Genomic DNA, 13,458 nt, shown 5'->3' with positions numbered 1-13,458 from the left:
ACAAACTAGATTTAGAGAGCGCCTTAAATCCTCTACACAGCGAAGCTTTGGGGAGTGAGAAATCAGATGTCAAAACGCAAGAGATCTCTTGAGGGGCAAACCCCCCCCCCCCCGCTGCCCTAAATTTCTTTGGATGCCTTCCTACACACACACACAAACACACACACACACGCAAAATCAGGAAAGCCTTGTCATTTCAGTGCTTTCCCATAAAGTCCTTTTGCATTATGCTGCATATACATATGTTAAATATACAGTCAACGAGAGAGGAAAACAAAAGTATTTGTTTAAAAAAAAAAAGTTTTGGCATTCGGTACGTTTCACCCAAAGGTATGCACAATCGGGAAGGGGTTTAAGCTTTAAATAAAAAGAATAAATAAATATCCCCGTCGCATCAATCAAAGACAAAATCCCGCCGCAATATCCCTTATGCAGAGAATTCTATGGGGCTCACGCAGGAGCAGTCCCGAAGGTCTGACACGTGGCGGACGATTTCCTGCTGTCTTCATACATTCAAGTGCAGCTAAGATACGTTGTTACGCCACACATCAAAAAAGCTCTTGTCAGTGTTAACCCCCCACTCCCCCCCAAAAAAAATACACACACACAAAATCATCTCTCCCTCCAGAGCTTTCTTTGTAGCAGGAACTCCTTTGCATATTAGGCCACGCCTCCCTGATGTAGCCAATCCTCTAAGAGCTTACAGTAGGCCCTGCACTAAGAGCCCTGTAAGCTCTTGGAGGACTGGCTACATCAGGGGGACATGGCCTAATATGCGAAGGAGTTCCTGCTACAAAAAGAGCCCCATCTAGCTGGGTGGTGCGTCAGGTCCACCTTACTAGTCCCAACCCAAATGGGGAAAAGAGAAGGGCAAAGTCAAGCGACAGCGGCCAAGCTATACCACGTGGGGTCGCCTAAACTCAGAGAACGCTTTCGGCCCGTTCAATTTACCTGAAGAAAGCCTCTGGGGGGAAGGAGTGTTTTGGAATCTTGGTGGTACTGCGGGCTCCGGTGGGCTACGGACTTATCGGTAGTGCTAGAACAGGCAGCGTCTAGAAGCTTTTCCTGGGTCAGAGATCTTCTTATGCAGCAGGCCGCACAAGCAGCCTGAGTCTGGACTGCATCGTTTCGAATTGCACAGACGAGAAAGACCCGCCACGTACAAAAACTGTCTCCTCCATGTGCTGGTTTTCTACGTGGAAGGGATTTTAAGACGTGGAGGTGCAATCGGCCACATAAAGCCCCCGCCCTCTGGCGTGGACTGCCTCAGATGCCAATCCGGAGTGGGAGGGACTTCCCCCTTCACCTTTCCCCGGCAACCTCAAGGGTTGGAGGTAAAGCCCAATGAGATACTGTCTGGATGGCCACAGAACACGCGTCACTTCAGTAGGCCCTGGAGGCCTGAGGGAAGCCGAGTCTCCAAGCTAGAGTTCCAAGTTCCTCGCAGCCTCTGGTGGGAGATTTGTTTTTGCACGCGCAGCGCGATGACGTCACTCGCAAGTGACGTCATCGCACCAGCAACATTGCATGCTGGCCGCTCTAGGAGCTTTCGGGAAAACTCTTATGGTTCCCCCCCCCCCTGGACGCTCTAGCAATTTGGGAGGGAAAACTCTGTGGTGTACCACAGAGTTTTCCCTCCCAAATCGCTAGAGTGTCCGGGGAAAACCATAGAGTTTCCTCAGAAGTTCCTAGAGCAGCCAGCACATAACATCACCGGTGTGATGACGTCACTGTGAGTGATGTTCTCGCGCTGGTGATGTTGGGAGAGGATCCCCCCCGCCAGCCCAATAGGGGCCAGCGGGTTGGGAAACTCCAGGGCAGGGGAACCCCCACCTGGCCCGGGAACTTGGCGGTCCTACTCCAAGCACTGAACAGAATACACACCAGGCTCTGCTTGTCTGGGGTCTTTCTAGCCTCTTCAGACCACCAGACGACCCCCGTGCACGCACACCACGTGCAGTTTCTCTTCCGGCTCTCCCGCATTCTAATTTTTGAGGTCACTTGTGTATCCCTATTTCTTGGGAGAGTTTTCTTTTATGTATGTTTTGCATCCTCTAGTGGCCAATTCAACATGACATCGCTGTACGTCCAGCCTATTTCCCCGCAGATTTGAAGTGCGGGGAAATATGTCGGATATATGGCGATGCAATATTAAATCAACTGCGAGAGGGAGAAAAGCACACGCAGGAAAAGGGGGGTGGGGAGACCAAAGCCATAGGAACACACAAGCAACAAAATGAGAATGGAGAATAACTTTCCAGGTGGCATAGCTGAAAAGACAAGCTATTTGCAGTGACAAACTTGTGGGTGAGGAAGCGGTCTCTGGCCAGTAGCCTAGAAGAGCCTTGCTGCATTTTTTTAAAACATACTTTTCTATCTGGAGGCCTGACCTTATCCAAGATCTGCCAAAGAAACCTTTTCTCCACTTCCTAAAAAGTGCTGGCATTCCAGCTGCAACAGAAGGTGGTTCCGTGCAGCCACTGAAAAAGAGCCAAGCAAGACTCTGCAAAGTACGTGTTGATTAAAGCTCAGTGCTGGATCAGGCCCGTAAGGAGAGACTGATTAAACTCACCTATTTATGGAATCCAGTTGGTGATTATAACTATTAGCCGCTGCGCTCGTTCCCGCAAACCTTTTAGCTACTGCTATGAGACAGCGGTAGTTGGAATAGTTGCAAACAGAAGTCAAAGAGATAGCCTACTCTGGGCTGTGAGTAGATAGGAAACAGCTGTCCTTTCGTTGTTTTCTGAAGGGCAGAGGGATTTCTCCTGGAGGCCCACAAAGGCAGAATGGACACATCTGCATTCAATTGCCCCACAGCAGCTTTTATCTTGAACCAAAACACACATGTGCCCTGGCAGGCTTCTGCACTACTCCCGTGCTCCGAGATGAGCCCAACCTCAAGACTGCAGCTTGTCACTCTCGTTCCACCGTTAAGTAAACTTAAAGAAGGACACCGACAGATAGGAACACAAAAGCAGAAACAGCACCTTTCGGAACGCCTTTAAAGAGCTGGGATCCTTGTCGCTACTAGGCAACACGGACTAATCTAGCGGGGAAGAAAGAGCAGAGATAAAATTAAGACTTTTGGACAGCAAAGAGAACACTTCAACGCAGCTACTAAGGAGGGAGACCGTGCATCTGTCCAAATGCAATCCCGTACAGCCTTCCAGCGGACGGACGCCGGCTAGTTGCCCCGGATCTGTGCAAATCGGGGAATCCAGATACCTGAAATTAGTCAAACACTAGAGAGAATTCATGAATGTTATTGGGGGGGGGGGGGTGTTTGTTTTTAAGAGCTGTGGCTGGTGGAAGAAGGAGCCGCCCCCAATCAGCACCTGCTTAAGGGGCCATAAACATCCCAGGCCTTTTCTGATAGCTTCGAGGGAAGGGGATTTCCCGCAGGGATCCGTAAAGCAATTAGATGGCCGGCTCCGCCACTTGGGATCGAAAAAGCGGAGGACAACACACTGCTCCCGTATAGAGGACACACGCACACAGACACATGAACACACGTTAAATTAATGCAAACAGGAGCTACGTTCTTGGTTCCTTTTGTTCTGCACGATGCGGTGCGTAAAGTGACTCGTATGATAGCCGAGGAGAGGAGGAGGAGGGCTACAGAGAACGCCAGACCAGTCCGTTCTTACTGGGCTCCAGGAAGTGCTCGACGAGGGCGTCGATGAGTTTCTGCAGGTCCTCCTCCAGGAAGGCCAGGTCGCTGGAGGGAAGAGAAGGCAGTGGTTAGGAAGGCGTCCCAAGCGCAATTCAAAGAGCCACGGTCCTATCCGGAAGGGAGAGGCGAGGGTGGACTTCTGTTGCGTTGCTCCCCTCCCAAGCTTTCTTCCTTTCAAGATATTTAGAAGGCCCTGCACAGCAAAGTGTTGAGCCAGGGGAGCGTGGGTTTGGCATGGAATCATAGCGGGGAAGGGCCATAGAGGCCATCTAGCCCAACCCCCTGCTCAAAGCAGGATCGGCCTGGAGTCAGGGTGGCCAAACTTGGTTAATGTAAGAGCCACACAGAATAAATGTCAGGTGTTTGAGAGGTGCAAGACATGAATATCAGATGTTTGAGAGGTGCAAGACGGAAGGAAGGAAGGAAGGAAGGAAGGAAGGAAGGAAGGAAGGAAGGAAGGAAGGAAGGAAGGAAGGAAGGAAGGAAGGAAGGAAGGAAGGAAGGAAGGAAGGAAGGAAGGAAGGAAGGAAGGAAGGAAGGAAGGAAGGAAGGAAGGAAGGAAGGAAGGAAGGAAGGAAGGAAGATGATATTGGATTAACACCCCACCCTTCTCTCTGAATCTCAGAGCGGCTCACAATCTCCTTTACCTTCCTCCCCCACAGCTGTGAGGTAGGTGGGGTTGAGAGAGCTCTGACAGAAGCTGCCCTTTCAAGAACAACTCTTGCAATAGCTATGGCTGACCCAAGGCCACTCCAGCAGGTGCAAGTGGAGGAGTGGGGAATCAAACCTGGTTCTCCCAGATAAGAGTTCACACACTTCACCACCACACCAAACGGAAGGAAGGGAGGGAGGCAGGCAGGCAAATAGATGGGGAGAGGTGGACAGAAACCAACTTTAACTTTAAATGCATTCTCCAAGGTGCTGGCTGGCTTGGCTTGGAGAATGCATTTTAAAGAGACAAATGCCTTCTCCAAGCTGGCGGATGGGGTGGTGGGGGCTTCGAGAGCCACGCAATGTGTGTGGAAGAGCCACAGGTGGCTCCCGAGCTGCAGTTTGGCCACCCCAGGCCTAGAGCATCCTTGACCAGTGTTCATCCAGCCACTGCTTGAAGACGGCCAGGGAGGAGGAGCTCACCACTTCCCGAGACAGCTGACTCCACTGCGCTCAGCTACTCTCAAAGTAAAAATATTCTTCCTACTAACCAGCCAGTACCTTTCTACCTTTAGAGGGACGGTGGCTCAGTGGTAGAGTATCTGCTTGGTAAGCAGAAGGTCCCAGGTTCAATCCCCGGCATCTCCAACTAAAAAGAGTCCAGGCAAGTAGGCGTGAAAAACCTCAGCTTGAGACCCTGGAGAGCCATGAATGGGGCTGTGGCTCAGTGGCAGAGCATCTGCTTGGGAAGCAGAAGGTCCCAGGTTCAATCCCTGGCATCTCCAACTAAAAAGGGTCAAGGCAAATAGGCATGAAAAACCTCAGCTTGAGACCCTGGAGAGCCATGAATGGGGCTGTGGCTCAGTGGTAGAGCATCTGCTTGGGAAGCAGAAGGTCCCAGGTTCAATCCCCGGCATCTCCAACTAAAAAGGGTCCAGGCAAGTAGGCGTGAAAAACCTAAGCTTGAGACCCTGGAGAGCCGCTGCCAGTCTGAGTAGACAAGACTGATTTCGATGGATTCAGCAGAAGGCAGCTTCATATGTAAGCAGAAGGTCCCAGGTTCAATCCCCGGCATCTCCAACTAAAAAGGGTCCAGGCAAGTAGGCGTGAAAAACCTAAGCTTGAGACCCTGGAGAGCCGCTGCCAGTCTGAGTAGACAAGACTGATTTTGATGGATTCAGCAGAAGGCAGCTTCATATGTAAGCAGAAGGTCCCAGGTTCAATCCCCAGCATCTCCAACTAAAAAGGGTCCAGGCAAGTAGGCATGAATAACCTCAGCTGGAGACCCTGGAGAGCCATGAATGGGGCTGTGGCTCAGTGGTAAAGCATCTGCTTGGGAAGCAGAAGGTCCCAGGTTCAATCCCCGGCATCTCCAACTAGAAAGGGTCCAGGCAAGTAGGCGTGAAGAACCTCAGCTGGAGACCCTGGAGAGCCATGAATGGGGCTGTGGCTCAGTGGTAGAGCATCCGCTTGGTAAGCAGAAGGTCCCAGGTTCAATCCCCGGCATCTCCAACTAAAGAGGGTCCAGGCAAGTAGGCGTGAATAGCCTCAGCTGGAGACCCTGGAGACCCGCTGCCAGCCTGAGTAGACAATACTGACTTTGATGGTCCGAGGGTCTGATTCAGTAGAAGGCAGCTTCATAGGTGCATATAATTTAAACAAAAGGATCTATTTGTGCCTTCAAATGCACATGCCAATCATTTGAGAGATCCTGCTCAAAGCTCTCAATTCACTTGGCCTGCGATGGGCATAAAATTTGGGCTGCAGGAGTCGAGACACAAAGCACAGCACCCTACCTCTGTTCCGGCGGCGCGCACATCTCGGCGTAATATTTGATCTTTGGTTCAGTTCCGCTTGTCCGTAGGGTGGCAACACAACCGTTTTGGAAGGTGAAAGTGATCATCTGGCTGTTTTTGCTCACGGGAAGCACCTGTTGCGACGACAGCAGCAGGGAAACTGAGGCTCGAGCAGTCAAGACACGTCCCCTCCCCAACTTTCTACATACACAGGGCATAGCGTTGCCAGGTCCAATTCAAGAAAGATCTGGGGACTTTGGGGGGCGGAGCCAGGAGACTTTGAGGGTGGAGCCAGGAGCAAGGCTGTGGCAAGCAGAATTGAACTCCAAAGGGAGTTCCGGTTGTCACATTTAAAGGGACCACACACCTTTTAAATGCCTTCCCTCCATTGGAAATAATGAAGGATAAGGGCACTTTCTTTTGGGGCTCATAGAATTGGACCCCCTGGTCCAATCTTTTTGAAACTTGGAGGGTGTTTTGAAGAAAGTCACCAGATGCTATGCTGCAGATTTGGTGCCTCTATCTAAAAAAAAAAAAACAGCCTCCCCAGAGCCCCAGATACCCACAGAACAATTCAGCATTCTACCCTATGAGAATCAGTCTCCATAATGTAGTGCCCAGCAGACATTTCCCTCCCCCCCCCCCCCCCCGCTCAAACATAAGAACATAAGAGAAGCCATGTTGGATCAGGCCAACGGCCCATCCAGTCCAACACTCTGTGTCACACACGGACAAAAAAAAAAAATTATACACACACACACACACACACACACAGTGTGGCTAATAGCCATTGATGGACCTCTGCTCCATATTTTTATCCAATCCCCTCTTGAAGCTGCCTATGCTTGTAGCCGCCACCATTTCCTGTGGCAGTGAATTCCACATGTTAATCACCCTTTGGGTGAAGAAGTACTTCCTTTTATCCGTTTTAACCTGTCTGCTCAGCAATTTCATTGAATGCCCACGAGTTCTTGTATTGTGAGAAAGGGAGAAAAGGACTTCTTTCTCTACTTTCTCCATCCCAGGCATAATCTTGTAAATCTCCATCATGTCACCCTGCAGTCGACGTTTCTCCATGCTAAAGAGTCCCAAGCGTTTCAACTTTTCTTCATAGGGAAAGTGTTCCAAACCTGTAATCATTCTAGTTGCCCTTTTCTGCACTTTTTCCAATGCTATAATATCCTTTTTGAGGTGCGGTGACCAGAATTGCACACAGTACTCCAAATGAGACTGCACCAGCGATTTGAGAGGCTGCGGAACCAAAGCCCCGGTACCTCTTTTTCCACAAACAAGCTAGTCCTCAATTTCGGAGGTAAATTTCATCACCTGAATGCTCAAGTCCACAGCCCAGAATCCAGACTTCAAGCAGCACCCACCTTCCAGCGCCGGAAACTCACCGACTTTTTGTTCGGCTGGCTGCTGTCGTAGCCCGTGGTGACGTCCCGGACATGCAAGATGCTGTAAGTCCCGCAGCATTCTGGGTAAGAGTTGGGCGAACCAAAGTTCCGCAGCCTCTCAAATATCCGTTTGATGGTAGCGGGGTCGTAGCACAGGAAGTAGGAGGTTTTCGAAATGTGATGGCCGTAACTACAGAAAAAAAAAAACGGAGATTACAGAAATTAAAGTGGGAACGACCGGAACTCCGTTTCTCCGGGTCAGTGAATGTAGTTGCTTCCTTGCCGTTTCTTCCCGGCCAACGCTAATATATACTGAGGAGACAGGGTGTGCAGTGGTTACAGCGCCCAGACTGGGACCTGGAAGACCTGAGTTCAAATCCTGCTATGGAAGCTCGCTGAGCGACCTTGAGCCACACACCCCTGCCTACCTTAGGGACCGTCTCTCCCCACATGCTCCCCTAGGGTTGCTAAGTCCAATTTAAGAAATATCCGGGGACTTTGGGGGTGAAGCCATGAGACATTAGGGGTGGGGCCAAGATCAAGGCTGTAACAAGCATAACTGAACTCCAAAGGGAGTTCTGGCCATCACATTTAAAGGACAGCACACCTTTTCAATGCCTTCCTTCCATAGGAAATAATGAAGGATAGGGGCACCTTCTTTTGGGGCTCATAGAATTGGACCCCCTGGTCCAGTCATTTTGAAACTTGGAGGATATTTTGGGGAGAGGCACTAGATGCTGTACTGAAGATTTGGTGTCTCTACCTCAAACAGCCCCCCCCCCCAGAGCCCCAGATACCCGCGGATCAATTCTCCATGATTTCCTATCGGAATAAATCTCCATAGGGAATAATAGAGGTCTCAGCAGACATTTCCCTCCCCTCCCCCAGCTTTCTGACGACCCTGAAGCGGGCGGAGGGCCTCCAAACCGGGGGATCCCCTGCCCCCACCTGGGGATTGGCAACCCTATGTTCCCCAGAGGGTACTGAGATCTGGAACGCAAAACTAACTATCAATCCCGGGGCCGAGGGAGGCAAGACTGAAATCAGCCAGAGACAGAGCCTTCTTGATCGCTGCCCCCCGTTGGTGGGGCCGACTGCCCGAGGAGGCCAGAGCCTTGCGGGACCTTGCCCAATTCCGTTAAGGCCTGCAAGACGATACTATCCCACATGCCCTTTAACTGAATCTGCCGAAAGAGAAGATCTAATAAGATATCTAAGGCCATCAAATGCCATCCGTAACGAAATGGAAACTAGCACCAAATTAACCGTTCTAACTTAATGTTTATCTTAACTGTTTTTATTGCGATTTACTGTGCACTGTGAGCCGCCCTGAGCCTGCTTCGGCGGGGAGGGCGGGATAGAAATCAGATAAACTAAACTAAACTCTCAGTCTAACCTGCCTCACAGGGTTGTTGTGAGCAGGGCTTTTTTTTTTTAAAAAAAGGAACTCATTTGCATTTTCGGCCACACCCCCTGACACCACCATTGTTTCACACAGGGCTTTTTTTTTTGTAGAAAAAGCTGAGCAGGGATCTATTTGCATATTAGGCCACACCCCTCTGACACTAGGAAAGGAAAAGGTCCCCTATGCAAGCACCAGTCGTTTCCGACTCTGGGGTGATGTTGCTTTCACAACGTTTTCACGGCAGGCTTTTTACCGGGTGGTTTGCCATTGCCTTCCCCAGTCATCTACACTTTCCCCCCAGCAAGCCAGGGACTGATTTTACCTTCACAACGTTTTCACAGCAGACTTTTTACAGGGTGGTTTGCCACTGCCTTCCCCAATCATCTTCACTTTCCCCCCAGCAAGCCTCGAGGTGTGGTGACCCTCCTGTGTCAGGGAATTCCACGTGCTCATCATCCTTTGGGTGCAGAAGGACTTCCTTTTATTTGTCCTAACCTGACTACTTTGCAATTTCATTCAATGGGTCTTCATTTGACCGACCTCGGAAGGATGGAAGGCTGAGTCACTCTGGAGACGGCTACCTGAACCCAGCTTGTGCCAGGATCGCCATTGCCTTCCCCAGTCTTTTTACACTCTCCCCCCCCCCAGCAAATTGGGTCCTCATTTGACCGACCTCAGAAGGATGGAAGGCTGAGTCAACCTGGAGACGGCTACCTGAACCCAGCTTCTCCCAGGATCGCCATTGCCTTCCCCAATCTTTTTACACTCCCCCCTCCGCAGCAAATTGGGTCCTCATTTGACCGACCTCGGAAGGATGGAAGGCTGAGTCAACCTGGAGACGGCTACCTGAACCCAGCTTCTGCCAGGATCGCCATTGCCTTCCCCAGTCTTTTTACACTCCTCCCCCCCCAGCAAATTGGGTCCTCATTTGACCGACCTCGGAAGGATGGAAGGCTGAGTCAACCTGGAGACGGCTACCTGAACCCAGCTTCTGCCAGGATCGCCATTGCCTTCCCCAATCTTTTTACACTCCCCCTCCAGCAAATTGGGTCCTCATTTGACCGACCTCAGAAGGATGGAAGGCTGAGTCGACCTTAGGCCGGCTCCCTGAATCCAGCTTTTGCTGGGATCGAACTCAGGTCTTGAGCAGAGAGTTCAGATCACAGTACTGCAGTACTGCTGCTTTACCACTCTGCGCCACGGGGCCGCTGACACTAAGCCAGCCGGAAATGCGTCCCTGTGCATTCCTGCCCCCCAAAAGCCCCGGTTGTGAGGATAAAATGGAGGCGAGAGCGATGTAAACCCATTTTGGATCCCAACTGGGAAGGAAGGTGGGGTATAAAAAAAGAGCAAATGCTTAAAACAAACACGGAAAGGCAAGACTCTCTTCTTCCGGCGAACCTCTCCACCAACAGATGCCTTTATTTAAAACATTTCTGCCCTAGTTTTTCACCCTCACTGGACCACAAGTTGTTTCTCAGCAAACTGAGAAGCCATGCATACCAGTGGCGGCAAGAGTGTTCTCCCCACTTAGTGTGAAAAGGGCAATGCAAATATTTCCCAATTTTGTTGCACGCAAACGTGACTTATTCACACAAAAAGACAACCGCACGTATACTGGGAGGATCGCAGAGGTAGCACCGTCTCCCACAATGCAAGGTTGTAGTGCTGACATCAACGTGACGGAAAAGGGCTTGCGCCACCTCCCCCTTCTGCTGTGTGCTGACTCCATCCATCCCTCCCCTTCAGTCAATCATAGGACTTACATCTTATAGATTTCCCTTAGCTGCTGGGTCAGCGTTTGATTCTTGGTATCCAGAAATGCGGCCATCTCAGCAGTCACCACGGCCGCACTCACGCCGTCTTTGTCCAACACAGAAGTGCCGCACATGAAACCTGGGAAGCAGATAACATTCCATGCTAAGTACAGCTCTCTTTCCAGAGTACATAAGAACAAAAGAGAAGCCATGTTGGATCAGGCCAGTGGCCCATCCAGTCCCACACTCTGTGTCACACAGTGGCCAAAAAACCTAGGTGCCATCAGGAGGTGCCAAAAAACCTAGGGCCCACCAGTAGGGCCAGGACACTAGAAGCCCTCCCACTGTGGCCCCCACAAGCACCAAGAATACAGAGCATCACTGCCCCAGAAATAAGAACATAAGAGAAGCCATGCTGGATCAGGCCAGTGGCCCATCCAGTCCAACGCTTTGTGTCACACAGTGGCCAAAAACCCAGGTGCCATTAGGAGGTCCATCAGTGGGGCCTGGACACTAAAAGCCCTCCCACTGTGCCTCCTCCACAAGCACCAAGAATACAGAGCATCACTGCCCCAGACATAAGAACATAAGAGAAGCCATGTTGGATCAGGCCAGTGGCCCATCCAGTTCAACACTCTGTGTCACACAGTGGCCAAAAAAACCAAGCACCATCAGGAGGTCCACCAGTGGGGCCAGAACACTAGAAGCCCTCCCACTGTGCCCCCCACAAGCACTGAGAATATGGTTTAAACCTTGGAGCCTCTGTTTAAACCTTGGAGGTTCTTCAACAGAGGATAGATGGCCATCTGACAGCAATGAAGATCCTGTGAATTTAGGGGGAGGTGTTTGTGAGTTTCCTGCATTGTGCAGGGCGTTGGACTAGATAACCCTGGTGGCCCCTTCCAACTTTATGACTCTATGATTCCTCAAGAGGTGGTGGGCTCTCCTTCCTTGGAGGTTCTTCAACAGAGGCTAGATGGCCATCTGACAGCAATGCAGATCCTGTGAATTTAGGGGGAGGTGTTTGTGAGTTTCCTGCATTGTGCAGGGGGTTGGACTAGATGACCCTGGAGGTCCCTTCCAACTCTATGATTCTGTGACTTCTTTGCCAAGTTTTAGGCTGCCTCTTGCTGTAAAGACAAGAGATCTCTGGAAGTTTATCCAAGCGTGCTGTCTTGGTTTAAAAAAAACACCCTAAACTAACAACTAAAGAAACCCCGCCCTAAACACCCTAAACTAGCAACTGTTAATAAACATGGACTTCAGCAACAGAACAGGAACAGAAACGGTTATTAAATTCCTGCAGTGCACTCAGAAATAAAACAGAACGTTTGTAAATGGTTCCTTGATGCTGGAGCCTTCCTGTGCTTACCAATGGACTCTTCAAAGGCAAAGAGGACTTCCTTGCCGTCATCCAGAAGGTCTTTGACTCTGCTGCCAATTGATTTGAATCCAGGGAGTGTCTCCTGAAACGAGAAGAGGAGGTATACAGCACCATTGTGAGTTGTAATTACTGCTGTAGAATCGCAGAATCAAAGAGCTGAGAAGGGACCTCCAGGGTCATCTAGTCCAACCCTCTGCACAATGCAGGAAACTCACTAACACCTCCCCCTAAATTCACAGGCTCCTCATCGCTGTCGGATGGCCATCTAGCCTCTGTTGAAAAACCTCCAAGGAAGGGGAACCCACCACCTCCTGAGTTGGAAGGAACCCCCCAGGATCATCGAGTCCAACCCCCTGCACACTGCAGGAAACTCACAAACCCCTCCCCCTAAATTCACAGGATCCTCATTGCTATCAGATGGCCATCTAGCCTCTGTTGAAAAACCCCCAAGGAAGGGGAATCATAGAATCCTAGAGTTGGAAGGGACCTCCAGGGTCATCTAATCAAACACCTATCACAATGCAAGAAACTCACAACCCCCTCGCCCTAAATTCACAGGATCCTCTTCGCTGTCAAATGGCCCTCTGGCCTCTATTTCTAAACAGAGATGTGTGCTCAGAATTGCCCAGGGCTTTATTGAAACACCAAGCGTCTGTGGAGAGGGGGAACTGGACCAGGGAAATGCTTCTGCCGCTGCTAGCATAAGGCAGGAGACTGACCAAGGCAGTGGGGACTTTAGGCAGCAATGAGCTGGTGTCAAAAGACATCAATACAGTGAGCTGATGGAAAAGACAATGCGTTGCTCAGGATCCTCCAGTATTTGGGCGAAACATTGAGGTGGAGGGGACCCAAGGGTCATCTAGTCAACCCTCTGCAAAATGCAAGGAATTCAGAGCTACCTCTCCACACACACCCCCCTCCAACTCCCTCAGTGACCCACCACACTGGGTCCCAATTCCAAAGATGTCGAAGTTTGGGGGCCCCACCTAAAGCCTCAGAGAGGAAGGCACACTATAAATCAGGGGTGGCCAAACTTCGTTAGAAGAAGAAGAAGAAGATGATGATATTGGATTTATATCCCGCCCTCTACTCTGAAGAGTCTCAGAGCAGCTCACAATCTCCTTTCCCTTCCTCCCCCACCATAGACACCCTGTGAGGCAGATGAAGATATTGGATTTATATCCCGCCCTCTACTCTGAAGAGTCTCAGAGCAGCTCACAATCTCCTTTCCCTTCCCCCCCCCCCCCACAACAAACACCCTGTGAGGTGGGTGGGGCTGGAGAGGGCTCTCACAGCAGCTGCCCTTTCAAGGACAATCTCTGCCAGAGCTATGGCTGACCCAAGGCCATGCTAGCAGGTGCAAGTGGAGGAGTGGGGAATCAAACCCGGTTC

General features: G+C 50.6%; 1 protein-coding gene across 1 annotated transcript in view; it reads right to left on the bottom strand.

The window, feature by feature from the left end:
• Nucleotides 1-3,355: 3,355 nt before the first annotated feature.
• PGM2L1 (phosphoglucomutase 2 like 1) overlaps nucleotides 3,356-13,458 on the bottom strand; it is an 89,228-nt gene continuing 79,125 nt past the window's right edge. The window contains 5 exon segments of the mRNA XM_060235041.1: nucleotides 3,356-3,721; nucleotides 6,124-6,257; nucleotides 7,521-7,710; nucleotides 10,692-10,821; nucleotides 12,055-12,148. Coding sequence (XP_060091024.1) covers nucleotides 3,619-3,721; nucleotides 6,124-6,257; nucleotides 7,521-7,710; nucleotides 10,692-10,821; nucleotides 12,055-12,148 — 651 coding nt within the window. The 3' untranslated portion in view covers nucleotides 3,356-3,618.

Source organism: Heteronotia binoei, chromosome 3, assembly GCF_032191835.1.
Source record: "Heteronotia binoei isolate CCM8104 ecotype False Entrance Well chromosome 3, APGP_CSIRO_Hbin_v1, whole genome shotgun sequence".
NCBI lineage: Eukaryota > Metazoa > Chordata > Lepidosauria > Squamata > Gekkonidae > Heteronotia > Heteronotia binoei.
Note: the sequence above shows the minus strand (reverse complement) of the source record. Positions and strands in the feature narration are given on the sequence as shown.